The sequence below is a fragment of the Papilio xuthus genome, unplaced genomic scaffold, assembly GCF_000836235.2.
Source record: "Papilio xuthus unplaced genomic scaffold, Pxut_1.1 DF826938.1, whole genome shotgun sequence".
Taxonomy (NCBI): Eukaryota; Metazoa; Arthropoda; class Insecta; order Lepidoptera; family Papilionidae; genus Papilio; species Papilio xuthus.
Genome location: NW_013531711.1, coordinates 4,884,220 through 4,909,917, shown reverse-complemented (window position 1 = coordinate 4,909,917; position 25,698 = coordinate 4,884,220). Strand labels below are relative to the sequence as shown.

Below are 25,698 nucleotides of genomic sequence, written 5' to 3'. Positions count from 1 at the left end.
ATTTAGACGTACCAGATGCTTCACCTATTTGAGTCGTATAAAACCAACGTTGCCGCGTCTGTCTTGGTGTTTTATAATGTAAATTTTATTTTCTTACCTTTACATGTCATTATTCCATGAATGCATTTCCAAAAAAAAATTGTCGGAATAATTTCACATAGAGCCGGAAAATGAAATTTCATGAAATGTTACTTTATGCGTTCTTTACAAAACATGTTGTTGATTCTTAGAGGAACGAGTATTTGTATACGATTTTTATTTGCATTGCCGTGTCAACTCGCTAGCATCATATTGCGCTTATTCGAAAAAAATAGCTCTTTTTTTATTAGAGTGTGTTTAAAAAAAATAAAGACAAGTTGTATTTGAATAAAAAATCTGCTAAAATTGTCGTCAACTAACTAATTAAAAACAGTGAAAAGGTTGGACTGTTAATATAAATTTGTCAGTGCATTGATGAATGATTCCACGGCACTAATTGTTTCAATCGTGTTGCGATCGAACAGAATTAAATTGAAAGTGAGTTCATATTGTATTAAAGTCATCAATATGCGCACTTTTTAATGTGTCAGTCGCCAACAAGGCAAGTTATAAATTATTCATGACAACCAAAGTGGGCGACAATTTGGTCATCAAATATCGCATCTATATAAAATTTTACATCATGAAAACAAATGAGCAATTTTGAATATTTAACAGTCATAACAGATAATAAATGACGATCATCTGAAACTAAGTATAGATTAGTATGATAAAAGTTATGCATTAGACTTAAGCACTACATTAAGAAATAAACTTAGACAAAATGTAAGAGTAGTACACACTGTAGGTAGAAAAGGGACAAGATGATGATGAAATTGTCAAATTTTTTGATTAATTTAGTATAGATTTAATTTGTAGATGCCATGTTTAAGCCACATTAATGCATAAAATCAGTACCTTAGTAATCGTCGTAGTAAAAGAAAAATTTTCTATACATTGCTCATAGTGTGTCAAATACAAGTTTTTATTTATTTACTAGCTGTCGCCCGCGACTCCGTCCGTGCGGGATTAAAAATAGATGTTGGCCGATTCTCAGACCTACTAAATATGCTCACAAAATTTCATGAGAATCGGTCAAGCCGTTTCGAAGGAGTATGGGAACGAAAATTGTGACACGAGAATTTTATATATTATCCGTCGTATTATTCATAATACGACGCATTATTACCAAAGCTTTCGTTGACGAATCGATATTTATAGGCACTATGTTAGTATCGTTGTTGATGAAATATATAACATGATTTGACAGAAGTATTAAGAATAAATCCGTCCCGCTATTAAGGTATTAAAATATGCGTTTCCCCTCTCCAGTAAATTGTGCGGATTGGCGCCATGTTTGATTTAGAATGGTGACTTCCGATGGGATTGGGGCATGAATTAAGTACATTATCTGCGCCGGATACGACGCCAACGGCACTTTGAATATAATATCAATAAATCTTATGATTATTGCTTCTCGGTAATGTTATTGAATCCTTCATTTAAGGAAAATTAATGATATTGATTGGTTAAGTCCAATGAAAGCAACTAGAATTATGTTCTTAGAATTATGCGTAGTTTACATTATGTCAGGACAGTAGTCCTACTGTTCATGTCCATGCCAGGCCAGCGCTACCGGACGGTACTGTTTAGGCCCACTGGAGCCACATAGTCATTACGTTATGGCAGTTGTATGGTAGCGCAGAATGTTAATGCTACTGTCCAACTGACTTAATGTAATCCAAACTTTATTGTACTGGTTTGACCAAAGAATAACTGACTTCGCGAAATACTTACATAGAAGAATATTTACGACATAATTGATTTTATAATAAATACGTAATAAAATATCAGACTCATCCAAAGAAATAACATTTTTAAATAGTTTTTGGTCGTTGCATACTTAGTACTATTGCAAATATTGTAACAGAAATGCTACAATGTATTTATCCGAGATTATCATAAGATTTAACCACGATTTCGATTCCTCTCGTCTTGTATCAGAGCACTGATTTGAATAAATGGGGCCAATATTCAAATCAATGGATTCAATATTCAAATATATTCTAAGGGTAAGATTACACTGTGTTAGATATTACATATTTGTGATTCCTTTTGTAACTTGTTCATTGATACAATCCTACTTTTATAACATTAGAAAGTAATTAACATTTAATTTCAAAATATTAAATCTTTGTTTATCCTTGTATCCTTACATTTACATTGGCATTTATAAAATTATCCAACGTAACTTACCCAAATATCTCATACCTAGCTAGCAGTTACTTATTTTGGGACATACGAACGTGTGATCTACTTTAAGTGGGTCGCTTCCCTTCATATCGTCGATCGTCCATCAATTACCTGATTACTCATATAATAGAAATGTCTCGTGATCTGTCAAGATAATCATCGTGTCGCATGCCGCAGCTCATTGATATGCTCAGTGCGATGTCCTGCACACGTTTGTTTATAGATTATGTTTGATAACAGACATTTGATGAAAAAGTTAATTTATTATTTAATATTAATTTTGCCTAGGATTGCGTGAAACTTGACATGATTAAGAAGGGGGTGACGACTAAGATGGCGGTAGTGTTAGGAAGAAAATCCAACACTGTGCCGGTGTACTGGCGCAAGACTAGCCCCCCTCACTAATAATTCTGCCACTTGACTTGGAAACAAAATCGTGCCATTCGCGGCAAATGGCAAATAATGTCTAAAACTAGGTAGATCGATTTAGACTTGGTACGCCGACCCTACGTAAATGGAACAAGGATAGTGAGATGATGACTAAAATTTATAAATATTCTCGATTGACTTTTCTGAGTGCAACTTTATCAAAATTCAATATCCAAGTTAGAATTGAAACACTAAACAAAAACCAGATCGTCGAGTATAGCACGAACTTCAATAACAATTTGCAAATATGAATCGTGATTAAATAATCAAAATCACTGCAGCATTCAAACTGCAATTTCGTTATGGGGAGCTGATATTGGATTTCTCTACGGAATTTGTTTGGAAACACTCGAGGGATATAATGCGATCCCGACCTTCCTATCCATTGTACGGGGTCGCGGATCGCGCTTCCGTTTTATTTCAATTACACTGGCCACTGATCTGACATTATCAATGTTGAATTTACTTATTTAACAGTCTATAAATTTATTTACATATTTCCTTATACTGATTTTAAAGAAATATTTTTGGTGAATATTGTTTCAATTTTCTCTTTTCCATTTCCAAAGATATTAATTACAATAGATAGAGCTCTACAAATTTATTTTTACAAATCTACAATACTATATTTTCGTAATATTTAATAATATCCTACAGTTTCTATGTATTACTAATCAATTTCCTATGATTAATAAGTCATGAGAGACGCACTGGACCGTAGTGCGGAGAAGCGAATCATCTACTCCTGAACTAACCCTGCTGACAACGATCCTCACCTATGAAGGACCAACTCTAGAGATAAAGAGATTAATCAATTTCCTAAAATAATAAATCTTTCGAGTAGCTTCTATATCGAGGAAATCTACAAGTGTAATTGACACATGATAATATCAGCGTCTTCTATCATTAGATTTATTACACCGCTGTGTATTATATTTCCGTTTCCATGTTAAGCAAGATGTGGCTGGATGTAGTTATACCATTTTAATTATGAATAATCTTGATTCATAAACTAACATCCTGTATAGGACCTTAATACATTCGTTAAATATAATCTCCTGTAGATCTATTTGAAATATTTTTATCTCTATGAATAGTTAACGCGTTTCTCTTTCTTCAATAATTGTTATTTTAGTTCTTAACTTTATAGTCGCAATATCGATATTTTCTTTATGCATTCAATTTCTAAGTGCTCGTTATAAGTAGAGGATTGGTTTAATCAATGAAACTTTAATTGTACGCTTTCAAAAAACAAACAAAGAACTCGGCAACGAAACGAGAAATACAAAAACAAACAAGAGCAAAGAGAGAATGGAAAACGTAGGGCTACGTTATAAACAAACTTTCCAGTAAAATGTTATTGTTTGACTTGGTTTTGTAATTTTTAATTACAAACAAAATGCAATGCTCCTTATAAATCTAGAAATTATAGACCTTCCTTAAATATGTGTCAACATAACCTTGTCTAACCAACCAAACGAAATACATTTTAATCATTAAATTGATCAAAGCCTTAATCACATAAATGTTGTTTGAATCGAACGATAACACTGCGGTTTAAGCTCATAACAATCCTCAAAACCAACCCTTTACGGGAAATTTTCAATCAGCGCAATTCATAATCCAGTGCTGTTAAAATGTATGCATTGCGGAACTGTGTTTATTAAATTCCACATAATACGAGGGAAAGCAGACAATTAGGGCTGTCCAGGGAATGCGCCTGTCAATCAATATAGTACTCAAGCGCGGTTATTTGATACTAGTGACCGGACATAGGGGAGGCAGCCCTTGAACAGCATAATCAATGTATCGAATGTTTGATATTGACTACCTGGTTTGAGGAAGGGGTTTAACGATTTTATTAAACCCTTTTTCGTTTACTGACTGTCGTTCGCATCCGCACGAATTAAAAAAAACACTTTATTAGTAGCCTATATGTTCTTCCAGACTATGTTCTACATCTATGAGTATATATGATACGATGATACTAATATGAGCAAATATCCTAATGGCAAACATTTTCTAAAATAATTCCTTTTTAAAATCAAATAAATGGTTTTTGTAATTTGTGAAATTCGCTATTGTGCGGCATTGCGTTCAATTGACCATAATAATAGTTATGGACTACGTGCGTGCATTAAGCTTAAATTTCTTGTGCAATATAATCGGACAATCTATTCAGACCATCGCTTTGGCCAGCTGCCGACATTGATTTTCCTCTGATTTGAATAATAAATATATTTGAAATAGGAATCTTTTTCAAAGTTACATTCATATTAAAAAAAAATTATCAATTTTTGAACGTAAAGAAAACAAATCTTTTAAGTCACAAGTATAGACGTCGATGTATTGAGTTGATATAAAATATACTGTAGATTCAACAGCTAAGTTATATCTAAGTTTATAGAATTACTTAAAAGAATTCGATAACGTCTAGAAAATAAATTGAACTTTAGTTTAATCTCTGTCGAGCAATCGGTTCACAGCACCATCAATTAAGTAGCAAACGACTGAAACAGATGAAATAAAAATCCTCACGGTAGTCTAGCCTCGGGCTGTCGCAACTCGAAACACCGTCTGCCGAGCGCCCTCTAGTGACGTACCGAGTTACTCGAAAAATTCTATTGTGCGAACCATTCCCATGAAACTTCAACTACATTTGCATTCAAAGTTCGGAATTCAGCTTGCTATTTGACATAGATATAGACTTGATAGAAAACACAATACCTATTTTAACTTAATACAAATCTTACTTCTTACTAATATTATAAAAACGAATGTTTGGATAGATGTTTCTTTGAAGGTATCTCCTGAACAGCTGTCATCACTAAAATTTGGCATAAATGTAGAGCTTAGTCTGGCAGAACACGTGGGAATAATTAAATTTTTATTAGCAACGTGCGGGCGGAGTCACCTGCGAAAGCTAGGTATTATTATAGAAAAAAATTACAAATTAAGAAAGTTACAGGAAGACAATACTAAATCAAGACATCGAAAGTAATTTCGATTAAAATGCAAAATAAAGCTGTATAAAATATATCATGGTATATGGTAAACTTGACTGCAAATAAAAAACACATCACTATTAGGGGTGTTTTCGAATCACTAAATTTTAAGTTATGGTATTTAGATGAAATGGTTCATGCTGAGTACTTCCAATCGCCTTACCTCCGGGCAACTTTGTGGAGTGCTCTTGGCACATTTTTTTTTCAGTAATCGACATGTTCAGGTGAATGCTATTTGTAGGTTTTGCGTGAAGACTATTTTAATCAACCTAACGACATGTTAACGACTTTTTTTTAAATATACACTTTTTAAATATTTAATAATGATTTTACTACCATGAATTTTTTTACATTTGTTGTTCCAAACCTTTAGTTATAGTTAAATTCATAAAACATTACACATTTTTAGGGTTCCGTACCTCATAGGAAAAAAAACGGAACCTTTATAGGATCACTTTGTTTGTTGAAGAATTTGAATTTACTTCATTGTAAATGAGGTTTATTCAATTTACGTAATTAAAATAAAATAGCCAGGCTCTTTCAATAAATCGACATCTAACACGTGAATTGCTTCGAGTCAGTAATTTGATGGCATCCGAATTAACCCTTAGGGCATTTCGACAACGAGGGATTTGATGAAACAGACTCTCGGCAGCGGATAAACAAAATGAACTAAAGGTAGGTTGTAATTGCAAAGCTATGAGGTATATTTGATCGATATTGGACATACAAATTGTAATAAAGTCCATGAGATGACAAGAGAACATGAAAAAAAATGATACCAGTAAATCTTACTTCTTACTAATATTATAAATACGAATGTTTGGATCTCGAGAACAGTATGGATATCGCTGAAATTTGGCATAGTCGTAGAACATAATCTGAAAGAACACATAGGCTACTAATTAAGTTCTTTTTAATACCGAGCGGACAGAATCGCGGGCGACAGCTTGTATATGCTTGTATATACAGAAACAATTATGTAATTTCTGTATAACTTATTCTACTCTGGGACAGATAATATCCAAATAAAATGGTGGTTATATTAAAACTTAATTCGGAATAAAAGTGATAAACTTTTGAACTAAATCGCAAGCAATTCTAGATTTTAACTTCTGTTTAAAAGTCATTCAAAGATATATGATAAAGATAAAGTCGTGTGCGAGATTTAAAAAAGCATTTGATGTTATCGGATGAATTACAATGTTACAAATCTTATTCCGTTTCATTCAGGTTACAGTGGACTTGCTTCCGGGAATATGTTTTTATTCCTATTGTAAGCAATGTTCTGTAACATGTTACAATTGAAACAAGTTTCAATTCTTTCTTAGAGAAATAAATAACCATCCAATAAATTAAATACTGGAGTTGTTTTTTCAATTTTAATACTGATGTGTATCCAGTATCAAGTATTTCAGGTACTCAATAAATAATAAATTAATAAATAATTAAATTTTATGACATTAAAAAAGTACGATAAGTATAAAATCTCTTTTTACACAATAACCACATTTGCTGTAGAAAATTTTGGACATTAATAAATTGTGACCAACAATATCTAACTTATATGTTTACCTTTCAGTACAAAAACTCGATATGGTATACGAATTTTAAAATAATTCTCACTGGCAAATAATAATGAATTTACGACTCTATCAATCAAAGTCTTTATGACGAGTTAAGTACCCTAAAAGCTCCCGCTTAAGAATTTGCGCCGTTGCCAATCCTCTCGTAAGATCGTCAATAAATTGAATCGCGTCGAGACAAGAAGCTCGCTGAACGTCGGTTGACGGCCTGAATTAACAGCTAATTTTATACTGAACTCCGATAAAGAGGAATGTACACGAGGCAGACGAGCAGATATATGTTAATGAGCAATTAAAATCCGTATTAATGCCTTCACAATCCACTTTTGGCGTGTTTGATGAAGATTTGTACTATAATTCTTGTAAAATTTAAGGAGTTTCAAATGTAGTACGTTAATACAAAAGATGCTAAACCCCTAAAAAACAAAGGAAATAAGTATCGCTTTTTTATGATTTGTTTTTTGTTTCAATCTATTGAGAAAGTCGGTATCACCTCTTGCGTTAGAAACAGAATCTGTCTTATTATTTAAGTTTCTTGTGATACCGGCAGTAATTCAATTAACATTACAACCTGTTGTAAAGGATGTAGCCGGTGTTTGCGACGATATTTTCTAACAGATGACAGTAATTAGAGGAAAAGCAACGAACTTACTAGAAGAGAGTAGATGCGTAGTGTAAGAGTAGCTATTGGTACACATCGTAATTGGTGAGAGTTTTAATTTTTAAATACTATTTTACGCTGAAAAAGATTTAGAAATTAAATTATAAAAACAAATGAAAACCGGAAAAACGATTGAAGATTGATTAGTGTCTTGAATATTTAAACTATGTATTACTTTGTAAAGTAAAATTAGGCAATGTTAGAGTTCTAATATTGCATTTGTTTCAACGCTATTAAGGTAATCCGTCAGTATCGTAGTAAACAAAATGTTTATCCTTAATGAAATATCGCATATCAAAGGGAAGCTTAATAACTTTATGTGTACACAATATATGTCCGCGTCATCATTCTATTAATCTAGTATGGCGTCGAGCCGCTTATATCGCTCTTAATTAATACGCACCGATTGAACGATTGGAGCCCGGAGGCCTTTATCTTTTGATTGACCTGTCCTTTCGAACTGATTACATACAGGCAGACGATTTAACCAGTGTGACTAAATATACAACGATATTATGAGACTGGAAAGTACAAAACAATTTTTACGAAAAGTTAACATTTTAAGGCACATTATATCTTTCTCATCTGGTTATGCACGCAATAAGAATCTCTCACTATGATATTAAAGTAGCTGGTTAACTTATACTATTAAATATAATTAAATTTATACGGAAAATAACCACAATAATATAAAAAAAAATCTATAAATAATGGGTGAGATGCGAGCCAAATATTCGACATGTAATTTTCCTTCTTTCAATTTACTGTTGCAATTTTGTCATAGAATTTTTATTAAATTGAATATGGTCACCCTAGTTTAAAGGAAATCGATAACAGCATATCGAACAATACTGCAGGAAACTTTGCACAATACGCTATCATGCACAAAGTTTAAAGCGTTTAATGGAATTCAATAGAGTTCCATTACAACGGGGCAGGTTTATTTTAGATTTTATGACTAACACAAAGAGCGATGCTTCAACGAGAGACTGTTTACATTTATTTCTAGTATCGATCTTTTTATGGAGCAACATTAAATAGACTCTTAAAAGACTACAAAATTTATTGTCAACAAACATTTTTGCTTACACGAGAGTTGTTACGATAAAGAAAAAGTTGAAACGCGATTTGAGAAATAGTTATTGTTATTCGAGTAAAAGTTACTGAGAAAATGTTTCCTCGTTAGATCGTAGCATAATTATAAACAACTGGCAATTCCTTTTTTTACTCCTCATCACAGAAAAACAAAACATTTATTTTTCTTATCTACTTTAAAATGAATTTTCCTCAATTCAGTTTTTGTTCTACAACATTCTATCTCACAGTCACGGGTTCTTCGTAGAACAGGGAATCCGTATCAACGCGAGTTGTTTCCACGAAGGGTTGACTCAGGCAGACTTTTAATGTACCAAATATCTAGACATATAAGTATATGCATAGACTTGTAACTAACTTTTGTTCAATTCAAAAAAAATCGTTTATTCTAAAATTACAAAGAATTGATTCCAACAACAAATATTCTTAGTAGATTTCGTAACAAACACTGTTATCTCATTTAAGAATTCGAATCGTGCGACAATAATACAAACGCTGTGAAATAGGACGGCGGCAAGGCATTAAATTCGTTAAGTCGGCCATTCATTCCGGGGGACTGTTTAAGCGGCCACTTTGCGACAATTAGCCACGGCGCCGATTGCGACTCAATGGACAGTAAGTGCCTGACTGTAGCGGACACACTAACATTTCATCTAACTATATGTATATGTACTCATTCATACAGACACAGGACTTATTACACGCATCAACTCTTATGATTTTTTATATAGTCCATTTTCTAGTACTCCATACAATTAAAAGATTGCTCTTGAATGTATATGTTTATTGATCCAGAATATTTACAATATGGACAACCGAGATAAGACCATCTCTCAGTCTTACGGGACACCTTCATTATTACATCATCGTCGTTTCATTTCTCTTATGATTCTTGAATGATTAATGTAGGTAGGAAGAATGGTTAACTTAAATTCTTCATTGTTTTCTATTCACTTAAAACTTTATTGGCTTCTTCCATATTATTAGTAACAATAAAATGTTTCATTCCAACTTCTTTTTCATCTTTTTCAGCCATATGACGCCCACTGAAAGGCCTATCCCAAAATCTGTGACGACAAAATATAAATTATTGCAAGAGTCAAAACATATGACGGGCGTGTGAACGTGCGTATCACCCGCACAATTAGCTGAAGGCATCTTAATTAGGGTCTAATTCGTTTCAGCGGCAACAAAATTAGCGGGCGTCATCGCTTCGGACAAGCGTGGTGCGCTCGTTAGTAGAGAGCTGTACGGCGGGTTTTATTGTGCAAATCAGTTGGTGCAATTAGCATAACAAACGGGTGTGCACGCACGGACAGTTCCGAGTGGACGTTAGGGCCGGAACACACGGCGCGCGGCCAGACTGCCAAGCGCCCGTGTTCGCCAGACCGTGCCTAACTCAGCTGTGCCTACTTTACAACTTATTGACAGAATTTAGAGCCAAACAATTCTGAATCAATGATAATCAATATAATTTGGTTTACCTTAGCAACTTACAAACTATGTTTTACAATAAAATATTGAAAAAATCTTTTAAGGTCTAAATGCTGGTCCGAATAATCTATGGTTTTAATGACTCTATTACATATAATTAACGAATGAATGTTGTTAAAGATCTTCTCGCTTTAAAACACTCCTAAAATAACGATTTTATAATAAAGCTTATTTGATAAAAATTACAAAAGATACAACATTATTATGCAGACATTTTATACTAGACTTAGTGCACCAGAGTGCGTGAGTGGGAATAATATTGAAGGCGGAAGAAACCGCAAGGATAATAATTATCGCGGAAATCTGTCTAGAATTCCATTATCGGAATGAGTGACGTCCCATGGGAGGCGGCGTCCGCTGCAACCTTCGGGGACGTCCGCAGCGAGACCAAGTTATTGTAATGAGAGCGACAGGGATATTTATGCCCCACCACGCGTCCCGAATACGCAATGAGTCCGGAGCCTCGCGCAACGGATATTCCGATATTCGGATATTCAATATAAGGGAGGATATACTCGGAATTTTTGTTATTTGCAACATTATTTACTCCGCAAACATTACCGACAGGTGCCTACTGGTACTTTTGCATCGACAAAGAGCCGGTCCTGTTCGTAAATTGATACCATAAGCCTCTAAGAGGGCTCTTTTCAATTCTAAAAGCGTGTCACGTTTTTTCTTCCCTTCTTACTTGTTACAATATTTGTTATGCAAAGCAAAATATACAAACAGGCGAAGGGTGTAAACAGGCTCTAATGTTACAAGAAAAAAAGTATCTTAATAATACGATTATTATACTAGCATGTTATATTTTCATTCAAGTTCATAATGGATTTATTTAGATAGATTTTCTACACGTAATTGTATAAACTTAAACCAAAATATCCCAACAAACTTATTTCATACAATGTAATAACTCAAGTGTACATGTGTTGTAGCAACAACTCCCATTAGACCGAACACACGAAATTATGTAAGTTCTCAGTCCGTTATTGATTGAACCAATTTATTATGCATGAATATAAATTATTCCAGTTTACTAATTTCTACGTTCATTAATTTTGAAAATGTTACTAATGAAATTAGCTTTCTTTTGGATATTCTTCAGTAAAATTTGATAATGACAATCAACACAAATCCGTAACAAACTCATACTAAAGACCAAGTCAAGGATCATCTCGGAAGCTTTGACTCAGGTTACTCAAGGAGATCTCACTATATCCGTAACCAAAGCATGTCGCAATAGCACCCAAGTACTCTTCTTAGTTGACTCTACATGTTGAAACTATAGACTTTGTATATAGACAAAGTATACATTTGCTAAGCGCCTACACCTGTCTTACTGATCCCTCCTCTCCTAAAGAATTGTTGTTACAAAAACAAATTTACAATTCGAAAATGTACCAAAGTTTTGAAAATCTGGACTATAGATATATCACACATAAACACTAGATAAATCCAAGTAAAAATAATATTTTAATAAAGCATTCATGGGGAAAAAAGAAGTTAATAGCGTCGGAAGCTTTGAAAGGAACCTTTCAAATCCTTTGACAATAGTAAGGTGTCCCTTCTCGACGAAGAAAATTATTTTTCCGTCAACCTTTCATTCTTGACCGTCTGTTTAAATATGGCGTCCGGCAAATATCATCCTGCCATTGTCGGGATTTGTGCCGGGATGATTCCCTCCTTTCTGTTGCAAAATGCCTACAATATTTTGCAGCCGATTTATATTTTGTTTTTCTTGCAATGCTTTTACCGATATTACACGAAGATATGTAGCTTGTGGGGCTCATTTATTTGGAATAGAGTTGCCTGAAATGTTTTTCGAAAATCCGTATGTTGTGGATTTTATTTTGGTCACAAAAATATCAACCAGATAGGGTAAAGAGTTAAAACCCTTGGTAGAAGGTTGAAAATAACCTAACTTGTGTGTTATTCAAATGACCAACAAGCTATTATGATAGTAAAGTTTACTTAGTGTCTCGTTGCTATAATATGTTAAGTTTTCGTAGTCTTATCGTATCTTTTTCATCATTACTTAAATATGTATATGTACTAGAAGATTAACATCCCCTTGCTTGTATATTTTCAATATTATTCTCCAATGTCTTTTCAACGCGTGGGACTTTTTTCGTTGCTCAATTGTTTTATTGTTTCATCAAATACAAAGACCAACTATGTCTAAACATCTGCGGATGTGTTTCTATGAATTGTGACTGTAAAAACCTTTCATGACAAGACCTGATATATAACTGTTTCATTTAATACTGATAGAGCTATAATGTATTCAATGAAAAAGTATGATACGAAGTAGGAAGTTGTACATGTTTGCACGGGTTAAATGTAGTGTTGCTTTTATTTCTTTGTTTCGACCGATTGTAATATCTTCCTCTTTTTCAATCGTTCTTCCTTATATCTTGTCTGTCTTTTCTTTTTCTACAAATAGAGAGATCAGACGATCAGAACAGCTGTCTATCTATAAATCTAAAATACTTATGTAATTTTTAATTGTGGTGGCTACGATGTGAACCGATTTTTCGTTTGCTTTCTACAACTGTTAAACACAGATAACTTGAAAGCTCAAGCTAAATTCAATAAAAAGGCAATTTGTCGAAACGTCCGCTATAAAATTAATAGTCCTAATCAGTAGTTAGGGGCATTCAGAGCGGGAACTGGCAGCCATTGTTACGGCGAGCGGTAAACTTTATCTAGATAATTATCATACCAACGAATACCAGCTACTACACTATTTAGTACTGTTCATTCTTGTTTCTCTTTAAAAAGAATAGCGTATTCCTTTTATAGTTTCTTAATTGAAATCTTTTTGCGTCAATTACAATGCACTCTTTTTCAGATTTCAATGATATTTCGAAAATTTACCAACTCAAATAAATTAAATGTTATTCGCAAACTTACCATTTCAACCTAATTTCTGGTATCAACAAAGAAAGGATATCCGAAATATAATAGAGACAAAATTTCATACAAAATATCTGCGAGGGTTTTTTACAATCAGATTTTATGATTTCCTTCCGAACCTACCCATGAATGTGTTGACATGGGACTGTTTACAATTGTCGTAAAAAGTTTTGGCCATGGCCGAGCACAAACTGGCAATAGCCCTGATGTTACGAGCTCACAGACTGATATAGGCATTGGGGAGCTTATCTCTCTGATTGCCTCTATACCTTAGTGTCCCCAAACTATAACCATGATCAAACACTTTTTATATTATCGTTCTTTCTGTCCCCTGAAAGACTAAGTCTGTGTTGTGTCCTTTAAACTTAATCTAATTCTTCAGTGGTAACTGCAAAAACAACCCTCACTAAAGCGATTTTAAATTAATATTTTAGTTTAAGTATCGCTTGCCTTGACATTATTCACAATCCAAGGATTTAAGGTAAAATTGAAAACCGTTATAGACACAAAACTAAGAATAAACTTGATATATAATAAATAAAATCACTCAATAGTTAAATAGGATTAGATATAAAGAAAGTACAAGCCATAGTTACGTATTAATTGGAGCGATACAATAAACGTTAGCGATGAAATGACGGGGAGACCACTAAAGGAGGGCGATAACGCACAAGACGAGTCAAGACGCGATAAAGTCAACCCCTAATAAAAAGCCGTAGTACTAAGAGTCATATTATTGGACTACGGCTTATCTAGTAACTTAGTCCGCCCCAAATTGAGTGAACAAGAATAATGGATAAACTTTCCACTCATTGCGTATAAAGATAATGAAGAGAACGATTAGGAAAATGTGGTAAATATTAGGAAGGCTGTTGCAGCTGATGAGTTCAGAAACTTCTGAGTCGTTAGTTAAATTACTCCAATAATATATTACATACTAAATATTTAATTAGGAAATAAGACTACTACGGTATTGTACATAAAGATTAATATTAGAATCAAATGTTAATTCAGGTTGATATAATATTGTAAAACCAAATTTAAATAATATTTTGAAGCAATGTAAAGTTTACGTCTCATTGAATAAAATTTAATCTTTATTAGATTGAGAAAGCAATGTTTGTTAAACGGTTTCAGCTAATAAAAGTAATATTAAGGGAACGAGGCCCGACGAACGGGAGGAAATGAAAGCGACAAGAGAATGAAATTGGAAAACTTGTTACAAAATTACTCGAGATGAAAAAAGAAAATAAATAAATCCTACCGAAAGTTAGCTGAACGTGATCCTCGTAGCAACTTTTATTTACCTGGGGAATCCAGATATTTTTGTCAGCATTGTTAATCATGGAGAAAAATAATTTCGCACGCATCTGATCAGAATGTTTTTAGGCTTTTGATAAAGTAAGTTTTAGTAGATAAAGTTTGGTAAATTCGCGAACAAAGTCCAAAAGAATATTTTCAAAGGCTCATATAATTTTATAAAGTCTGGTTGTGTAATTACTTTCTGATTATTACATGGTACGCAGGAAAGTAATAAATATTTTAGATATAATTTAAAAATTCCCTACACGTTTCTTATAAGGAACTCACCTTTTACTCCAGTTTCCGATTTCGGCATAGCGACGGCCGTTTAAGCATCCGCTCCTCCTCACTTCGCTTCCTCTTAACGTATGGGTCGAGTTTCCGTTCGGGGTTAATATACCAACAGACGCGCCGTTGTTGTTCCGCTCTCTGTTCCGAGGGAATGTCCCGGTCCCGGAACGGAAAGTCGCGAATTGTGGCTTACTTTCGATGTCTGGAGTGAACTGTTGTAGCGGTATCGTTACATTCCCGCTCCAACTCTTGCGGTTCACTGCGAATGTCTTCAACGTTCCATTGCCGTTCGGCGAAGGACTCACGCCACAGAAACTGCTTCTGTTGTGGCTGTTCTTTATAAACGAGCTGTTCTGCAGAGCGACTTGAGGCTTGATCGGCACCAGTGGCGACGCCTGGTCAATAGACATCGTACTTTTTATTAAAAGTAGACGCGCCCTACTTTTCACCTATCTACATTTTCGTCTGAAAAAGAACGAAACAAGGGACGTTTATTGCGAGCTTATTAAGATAGTTACGATATCATCAACATAGTTGCTGTTTGCGCGAAGCCAATTAAAGGCAAGGGAGCTGTAGCGAATGAAGTTGTATTGGGAACGATCGTGATATATCAATCAAGTATTGAGTAAGCGAAGCTTTGTCAACAATCTGGTTGTTAAGCGACACAGCGCGACACTTTAATGAAAGCCTGTCGTGCGATTTATAGGTTAATGGATAGTTTAACACAAAACATTTTATTAGAGTCAAACATAAGTATTGACTGTGGTACAGAAATTAATTACAATGTAGAATTTGACTAATACCGTTCTATTGATTACATTTTAAATGTAACCAAGTCGTATTTAAATTTTGTTTGAGGTAACTATGTAAAAATAAATGAACAAAATTGTATTGTCCGTGAGTCCGTCATGGTTGTGTGAACATTGGCCAACAACACCAATGTAAATATAGTGTTTACTCTATCGTATAAGAGTATTTAAATGTAATTGTTTGTTACTTATATCAACATTCGCTAAATTGATTTGATACTAATCAATTTAAACTTAAAATCGATTCGCGACCCTTAATAACAATACATCGATTTAATAAAAATCGAAAATAAAAAACAGTCGACGTAGTAAAATAGAGCGACAATAGAAGTAAATATTTTAATTTCCGATGTAACAACATACGGTCGTTTGCCGGTCGTTTGCATTTTTCGACCTTGTCCACAACCACGCAATTGCGTTACAATCCGGGCTGCTGTTAGGCGCGTCCTGCGACTGGCCATTGTCATCAATTCAACTCTCGTTTAACTACTCGGAATCTTGTGTACCGGTCAACGCGTTTATTAATATCCTTAATTACTTTAACCTTTGTAAGTCGAGAGTCTAGTGCGATTTTTTTGTCGCTTAGTTCACCAACAAGTATAATACTATTTATATTAAATCTAAACAGTAGAAATCATCTATTTATTGTTAGCAACAATGGAACGTGAAAAAGAGATAGCAGATTACCTTAACCTCTATGTATACATATGCAGATACATAGCTTGTCTTATATTCATATGTCTATGCATACGCTTCTCAGAATTAAGAATAGTTGTTGACAGTTACCATGTAAGTTCCGTTCCAAAAAATCAGTGACTAGAAAGTGGGTTTACCTCGAGATCATGGTAATAAGAATCATAGACCTTGCTTTTTGTTGCTGTTTTTGTTTGTAAATTAGAAAATTACATTTAAGAAATTATACATTTTTAAATTAGTGACTGCTTAAAAAATACACACTAATAGCCCGAACAGTTTACGAACACTGATAAATTCATAATTTATGATGTATTCTAGACAAAGATTGACAGTGACCTTACAAAAACAATTATTCAATAAAAACAAGGCCGACAATTTTATTTACTAAGACCAAATTTACATAACAAGATTCAATATCATCCGAATATTATTATTAAGCACAAATGTTTTAAAAGAATCTATAAGTATGTATTTTACTAATATTATAAATGCGAATGTTTATAGATGGATAGATGGCTGGATGTTTGTTTGAAGGTATTTCTTAAACGGCTAAACGGCTTGAAATGAGGCACACATATAGAACATAATCTGGAAGAACACATAGGCTACTAAGTTTTTTTTTTAATTCCGCGCGGACGGAATCGCGGGAGAGAGCTAGTTTTTAATAAAGTAAAACAGTGCAATTGTAAGGTACAACTGCATAGAATTACATCATTCACATCGTTAGTCATTTGTTGCAGTTATATATATTTAACCGTTTTACATTACCTAGTTACCTACATGTTGATTAAAAAGGTCATATTTAAGGACGAAGGCTCTTTCCCTAACAAAATAGTAATCAAAAGCATTTCAACGTGATTCAATTTGGTCTCCCATTATTAATAGCTTCTCATTATAATATCTATCTGTCTCGCTCTCACTCTAGGACAAAATAACTCAAACAATCCAATTATTTGACTCCGTGTTCCATAGGAAAAGGAAATGTATGTACGTATTGAGTATGGCAAGACGAGTGTCTTGACCCAGTCTATCTCGGAGATGGTAATTTGCTAGGTATCCGCTCACGCATCGCCACGTGCTTACATAACTGTTGCGTAACGTTTGGTTAGTTGCATAAGATCTCGGTAATCGACACTGCGCCGATCATGTTCAAATCATCCATAAAAATACCGTATAAACTGAATATAAACCTTGTTTATGTGTCTGTATGTTTGTACAAGTTTAGGATAGTTGTTGTAGTAATTTTACATCACATTCAGTTAGCACCAACATCAAATTGCATAATTATTATTATATATCATTGTCTATTAGAAAGGAAAACATTACTGCACAAATAGTAAAATATAAAAGACAAGCTTATGCCCACAATTGCGTCCACGCAGTATTAAAAAAATAAAAAGTAGCCCATGTGTTCCTTCAGACTTTGTTCTATATCGATGCCAAATTTCATTTAAATCTGTTAAGCCGTTCTGGAGATACCTTCTAACAAACATCAATCTATCCATCTAAGTAATCTTATTTATAATATTAGTAACATATCTTTGAATGGTCTGAATAGAATGAGCAGTAAACGTAGTAAGCGATTATTTTAAATCTTCAACTGAATTGGTGTAATTCTAAACACTTTGATAAAAGAATACATTGCACGTTGCACAATGCCAGTACTCAGAGACTGCGGCAACAAAAGAATAGAAACAATTGATGTGCTTTCATAAAATGGCCAATTTCCGTTCTTTCCCAACAATGAAGACATTAATGCACACTTCTAAAGCTTCTTGAAATTGTCCCCTCACGTGCGTAAACGATAGTAACTAACAATTATCTCTCCCCCAAGATTTCTATTTGCATGATGGAAATTACTTTAGAAGTTTCCTTTTGTTCAAATAGAAGTCTTTAACTATAATTTTTACTTTCACTATATTTATAGCAAATTCCTTTTTTAAAAATCAACCATAAAATTGATTAAAAAACCATAAAATATATTTTCAGTCTGTCGACAACAGACTGAAAATATATTTACTTTTAAAGCGTACGAATACGGAAATTAACCAGTTATTTTTTTTTGGCAAGCATTTTAATGCAGATCTAAAATAAAGTTAAAGAAACCGTACTTTTTTTGAAGACCTAAAACAATTTATTAGTCATGTTATTATTAATTTATTTGAAACTGATTAAACTAAATATTATCTTCTCTTTACGGATGACAATCGGCAAAATGGATCTCTTAATATTTTTCAATATATAAATAAAATTTCTGCAACTGTTTTATTTTACTTAAGGTGTGTGTTACAAATGGAGCAAATAAAAATAAACAAAAAGGTGCATGTCATTGGTTGGCAAAATGTGGTGACTTTCATCTGCTATATTGATATCGGCAGGTGCTTAAATGTGGTACATTTTTTATAATAAAACCTTCTTGCATTTATATGTATTCCAAATAAGTTAATTTAAAAAATATAAACCTGTAGACCTCTAATTGGTAAAACAAAACATTAGCTTTCTAATAAAAATTCTGTGAATATCTCTTAAAGTATTAGTAAGTGACAATTGAACGATATTTATTAATATTTATTTCTCATATTTTTTTTATTATTAGGTGGAAAACGAGCACTTGGATTCGCCGAAATAGCGAAGCGATCGCTGCCCATAAGCATCTGCTATTGCAGATGTGATGTCTACCTTTGTGGACCGCTTCTCCGTCATATCCAGTTCTTATAAAATAAGGATGGGAAGGGAAGGAAAACTAAAAGGGAAGGAAGAATAAATTAGGTATATTAATTAAATTATACATGAGAACTCACAAAATACCAACAATAAATTTTAGTAAGCCGGAATCATAATATGCGACCATTTAATATAATTATAAAGGACCATTCATACACAGCTTACGAGTAAGTTAAATTTTATACCGTTGTGGGGACTGTGGGGGTGAATGGGCAACCGCCACCCGCAATGGCCGCCTAGCCTATCTACCTCGCTAAATAATAAACGAAGGCACGACTATCAGACGATAGAATAACGGTACTAAACTCTCGCAAACTAATAACAAGAGTTGTTTAATAACGGTAAACCAGTAATATTTCTTTTTGGAAATAATTTTTTTTTTTACTGAAACTTGTTTTTTTATTCTTCTCACAAGTCGAAGGTTGATATGTAAATTTTAGAATCTACATTTGAAATTTAAATGAAAAATTGAATTATATTTGTTGGCCATTTTGTTACAATATTTATTTCCGTACTGAGGCAAAAAAGTATTCACCTAGAACCATAAAAGTGGGCTTTCACTGCAAAAATCACTGCACAAAAAGATATTGTTAACTGTTTCATTAAAGTGAACGATATTCACATCATGTTTTTATACAGTGAAAACTTACAGTAAACATACATCAGAACAAATGCAAAAGTTATTAATATGTGGTATCCAGAATATTTCTCGTCAGGTTCTTTTTTTTTATATCATAAGGTGGCAAACGAGCGAGCGGTCACCTGAAATCGCTGAAATAGCGAAGTGACCGTTGCCCATAGACATACGCAATTGCATATGCGTTGCCTACCTTTAATCAACGGAAGAGAGGATGCACAGAAATAAAATATTTTACAAAATCAAATTCTAAATTTGATTTAAAAGCAAAAAAATTCTTCATCAAAATATCTTGGTTATATAGCAGACGTTCTAAAGGTTATACGCGTTTAACGCAGGAGCAAGCAATTAACTACGTATCACTTGACACACGCGAGGCCGCGGTGAATCACTAGCGTTGTGGAATGTGATTGTCTACTGCAGACTATATATATCCATCCATACATCCATTCAATACATAAGTCCATTCGGAGTCATATATCGTTACTTACAAGTTTTATAAGTAGGAAATATAATTAGTGAAAAAAAAATATCGATATGGGCACATCGACCCGTCTGCCGGTAATAGTTAAATACATTGAAAATCAATCTATTTGGTTAATTATTAGTACGACAATACTAACTGTTGTCCGCGACTCTGTCCGCGCGGAATTAAAAAAAATCATAATAAGTAGCCTATGTGTTCATCTAGACTATATTCTACATCTGTGGCAAATTTCATCAAAATCAGTTGAGGCGTTCCGGAGATACGTTCAAACAAATTTCCTTTTATTCATCCATCTAATATTAGTAAGATTAACTTTAACTTTTCTAAGCAGAACTAAAATCAGTAACTCATACTAATTACTGTGACCATTGTATCATAATATTAAAGTTATAAGGTCTTGTGATTTTATTATACTAGTAAATATTTATATTAACTCAAACGCTATAAGTTGTTATAAAACTTCGTAAAGCTTTGTGATTTAACTGTAGGTGCGGTAAACGGTAGTCAGTTCCGTTATAACAAGATACTGGAATTACTTTGTACAATTTATACTTCCAGCATCCACCATCTTCCCGTCAACACAACGTGGAGCTTACATAACTTCGAGAAATCGAAGTAAGGGACAGTCTAATATGAATAACCAACGATACAATATAACTTACAAAGTAGAACATTAAAATATAATAATAATAAATCTTTTATTCCAGACATTCCATAAAAAATCAAGTTACAAATTAAATAAAATATGACCTTGTTTAAATAATCTTTACATCAACCTTAAAGCCTTTAACAATCCTATACGAAGATAATTAAAAAGCTAAAGCTTGTGTCTATTGAACACTAGACTTAGAACTCAAATTAGACCAAGAATTTTATGAATCGAAGTTTGAAGATGTTGCATTTTCATCAAGAAACTAGCGTTCGCCCACCACTCCAACCGCGCGGATTTAGAAGGACATAGATATTTAGTAGCTTATGTGTTCTTCTAGACTATGTTCTATATCCACGCAAAATGTCGTCGAGATCCGTGCAGCCGTTCAAACAAACTTCCATCCATCCATCCAAACATTCGCATTTATAATATGAAAAAGATTAAACACGAGACAAAGAATGATGTCCCGAAACTATTTTCATTTGTAAATTAAATTAGCAATGAACGACTTACATCCGATTCAAGTCTTATTCACGCAAATACTACATTTGGCATTGAATTAATTGTTATTGACACAGATAACTTGTTCAACATTACACTTGTTAAATGTTATAAAACACGCTCCGGTGAATATTAAGGAGACCAGTTCATTGATAAAGTTAACTAAAACTAAGCACGTAGCGTTTTCAATATGGCGTAATAGTATTGTACAATTAACCTTGTAGTTTTAATTTTAAGAAACAGTATTAATTAATGGCGCTATTATTTTTGCATTTTACAAACGAAATGGCGTAATCAATATTTTTTTTGGGATAAGGCCTTAAATATTGATTTTCAATTACTTTTCAAGTAGTATTGAAGCAGTAATTTTTATTTTAATGGATGTCACTATTTAGGCTAAATGAGTTGTTCAAAGAAAGCGCATTATGATTGAAGTCCAAAATTAAATATGAGGAAAATAATTTGTATTCAAGGCACGAACAAAGCAGGAAAGCAAAAGTACCATTATGTGTCAGACTTCCGACTAATAATTTTCCAACAAACAAGCAGACAAAAAAACAGACAGTCAAATTGATATATCAAACCAATCTTTTTTTGTAATAGGTTGAGTGCGACCAACTGTAGCTGCGAGTTTACCTAAATACATTAAAATCTTTGAACGTGTTAACATATTTTAAAAGTTATAATATTAAAAAAATAGTTTCTTGGTATATTAAAATAGTATTTAGTAGTTGTAGAGTATCTTCTTAATTCAGGTCAATGTTATCACATGTTGTGGCTTCAGAGACAAGTACAAACATCTACGTAATTATTTCTAACACTGAAGGACAACAATGAACTAGTTACGTATTCTATAAACATTTGTACGACTTCTGTCTGCGTTTGTTAATATATTTTGTAAATGGAATTTTACATTTACCGTATACTGCATAAATTACGAAAGTGTAGAATTTTACTATAAGTTTTCACTTCAGAAGCTCTTATATTCTTTATTACTAAATTAGAACATATCGAACAATAAAAATAACTAATATCTTAAATAGGTAATAATTTCAAAGTGATTACGATGCAAGACAGGTAGGACAAACAGGCATGGCGAGTTGACACAGGCAAACGATGCGGGCCAGCAATAGTTGCCATGTAGTGATGGCGAGCATACTGATTGCTATCTAGTTACGTAATCAGGGACTGAATACATGCAGAACTTTAAAAAACCACATGAAATAAAAAATTGAACGATATAAAACTCATCATACATTTATTATGATACAAACATGGCAATACTATTAGCAATAGCGCACGGCAAAATACGTGTAAAACAAGATAATATGTTTTAATTGGCAACGTGCCAATGAACTATAATTATTAAAGAATAATTAGTACACGCAATAACTGATCTCAGTTATTATATTCCACGTATCCTCATCATTTAATTAATAGAATAATTGTATACGGTAGCTTTCTCATTAACGGTTGATATCAAGTGTTTTTAAAATGAATGAAAGACTCTTAAAGAATGAAGCTTTATAAAGCTTCGCGGCTTTGTGCTGTTGTGTTTCTCTTCTAATTTACTTTTAATATAAGATTATGTTTTTGGTGTAATTTCCAAATTTAAATGTGAAATGTGAACTTTTTTGAATGATTAAGTATTATTTTTGCCTATTTTAAAAAGTGGTTTCTATTGATATATTTAGAATAGCGTGAATATCATTCACAATACTATCACGATTACTACGCAATCGGTGTTAAATGAACGGCGTTTAATAGCCCACCTAACGAGTTTTTTTTAATGTTTACACGTGAATGCATTAGAAACACGCTCTATTTTATTATTATTAGAAAGAGTTTGTACACGCACACAATGATATAACACACGCAGAGATATGATGAACACTCACATTAGTGTATAATATGTAAAAAGTATACTAAATTCAGGCTTTCGGCCTTTAACTTTTATAATTTACGAATACAAATTTTGTTATTAATTTCCAAGGTTAAAATAACTTAACCTATGTGTACTTCCAGACTATGTCCTACATCATCATAATAACAAAAATGAAATAAAATCTGCAATTAGAAGTTTGCTTTATGGTGAAATAATCAGGTCAAATTAATAATTTGCACTGGTATGATAAATTATTTAAAAATTGAACAAAAGGGATGAAATTTGTAATCAATAAAGGATACTATGTTACTCTCTTAACATCGTTTGCACGCTTTCTAAATAGGTCCGTCATTAATCAATGCAAAAAAAGGTCGAAGGGAGCTCTTCGAAGAAGGTTTGTAGAAAAAAGTTTATTATCCTTTTGAAGTAGAAGCACGTGCTAAGAGCCTATTGATATTAAGCTATTGTTGGAATTTGTACTAGTAGTTGCTTTAAAATTTCCAATGTATTAATAGAAATTATTAAATAGCAATTGGATCTGTATCAAAAAATAATATTTTATAAAACTGGTTAAAAAAATTGCAAAACTAAATCAATACAATTAAGACATTGTACAATTATGATAAAAACCAGTTTATCACCGTACAAGTATGGTAATAAAAAGATATCTAATAATTTTCGATTCGCAAAATTAAGAAAGGATACTAAATTCGATTGTCTCTTTATATTAGCCTGCAAACAAATCTATAGCTATATCCTATTAGGATGTTTGTATCATAATAAGTTCATGGACATTATGGTGAGCGTTCGATGTCGATGTTAAGCTTTGAACATGACGAATCGCTCTCATCGTTCTCGAAAGACAGAGGGGGGGCGTTAAGATAAGGGTGACTTAACCTACATCTGGCCGGCGGGCTCTTTGACATAATGAAATCGCTTAAAATGCACGAACATGATCCCTCTACTAGCATTAAACAAAAGCCCGCATTCAAAATTCCATATCTTTAATCCTAAGTAGGGAATTTGGAAGCAACTAACCAATCAGATGTGTGCAAAATTGCTTTCGATTTTATACATACTCTAAGGCAATACAGCCGCGGATATTATCCAAATTAAAAAAAAAACAGCTCCCAAGTTGCAAGCCCAAATGTGTATCTAAAAGCTACTATTAAAGGTAAAGACTGTGCTCAAAGTCCAATCGATTAACATTAAAGGAAGCCGTATTTAGCTAATGAATGTAGACATTCGTAGAATTTTGGCGCATCAGACAGCGTATGAAGTGGCACCGCTAGGCGCAGTATAAGGAGCAGGAACAATGGCCGCTGCCTTCCGCTTTGAACACATTAGCAAATGTACCGCATACGATGTGGCAATTAAAAACCTATGAATGCTTGAAATTGTGGACGCATTACACTCTCTTAACTAACCTTATTAGCTAATTTTTATATCAAAATACAAGGTGTTTTATTTTAGTTGCTTTATTTCTTTAGTCGAACTTTGGGTTTAAGTAATAAACGCTATATTATCAAATTTATAAGACAAAGTATTATAATAATCCTACTTGACTTAATACATTATAAGTTGTAGTAAATATATAAAGTAGTCTTGTAAATTATGCAATGACCAACTTTCGTGTGTTACATAATAAAAATCTGTTAATTTTTATTGCACCGTTTATTAGCATATGCTAGTTATCAGTGTTAATTGCTTGTCGTGAATAACTTTTTATTTTATAAAACAACTAGCTTAAACATAAAAGCAAAATCTAGTTTAATAACCCAAAGACACTATTAACCTGCAAATTCTAGTTCCATAGAGACATTTAAATAAAATGAAAGTAATAATTAAAACAAAATGTGTCGTAAAAATTCGCAATTTAAAACTATTTCATACGAATCTATTTGCAAAATTAAATTGCAAATCTGTTACCAGATCCGTTTTATGCAAAAACATTGATAAAAAATGCATTGCTTTGCTATATTTACTTATAATATTTTAATACTTCCGCATAATTCGTGGGTCTAATTACAGTCTTAAGCAAGCTCATAGCAAATATATTATATTTTTGCACACTCTGAATGTAGCTACACTATACCAAAGATATAATGTATATCAACTCTATAATCGGCTTATGTGGTAGTTTATATAATTAATTTAATAAAATATACATAAGGCTTCCTCACACTAAGTGGTGTCGGATAAACACTATAATAAAATTTGCTTAGTATAAGCTTCTTTTGAATGTTACTAAGTTATG

At 33.0% G+C, this 25,698-nt stretch overlaps 1 protein-coding gene across 8 annotated transcripts in view; it reads right to left on the bottom strand.

Annotated features, from left to right (window-relative positions):
- The window catches only part of spri (Src homology 2 domain-containing protein sprint), a 173,362-nt gene that overhangs the window by 58,294 nt on the left and 89,370 nt on the right, over positions 1-25,698 (bottom strand). For 5 of the 8 annotated variants that reach the window (XM_013317439.1, XM_013317441.1, XM_013317446.1 and 2 more), the window contains exon 2: positions 15,048-15,515. The exons of the other annotated variants lie outside the window; for them this stretch is intronic. In XM_013317439.1, the coding sequence (XP_013172893.1) occupies positions 15,048-15,460 (413 nt within the window). In that variant the 5' untranslated portion in view covers positions 15,461-15,515. The remainder of the gene's footprint in view (positions 1-15,047; positions 15,516-25,698) is intronic. 8 annotated transcript variants of the gene reach the window in all.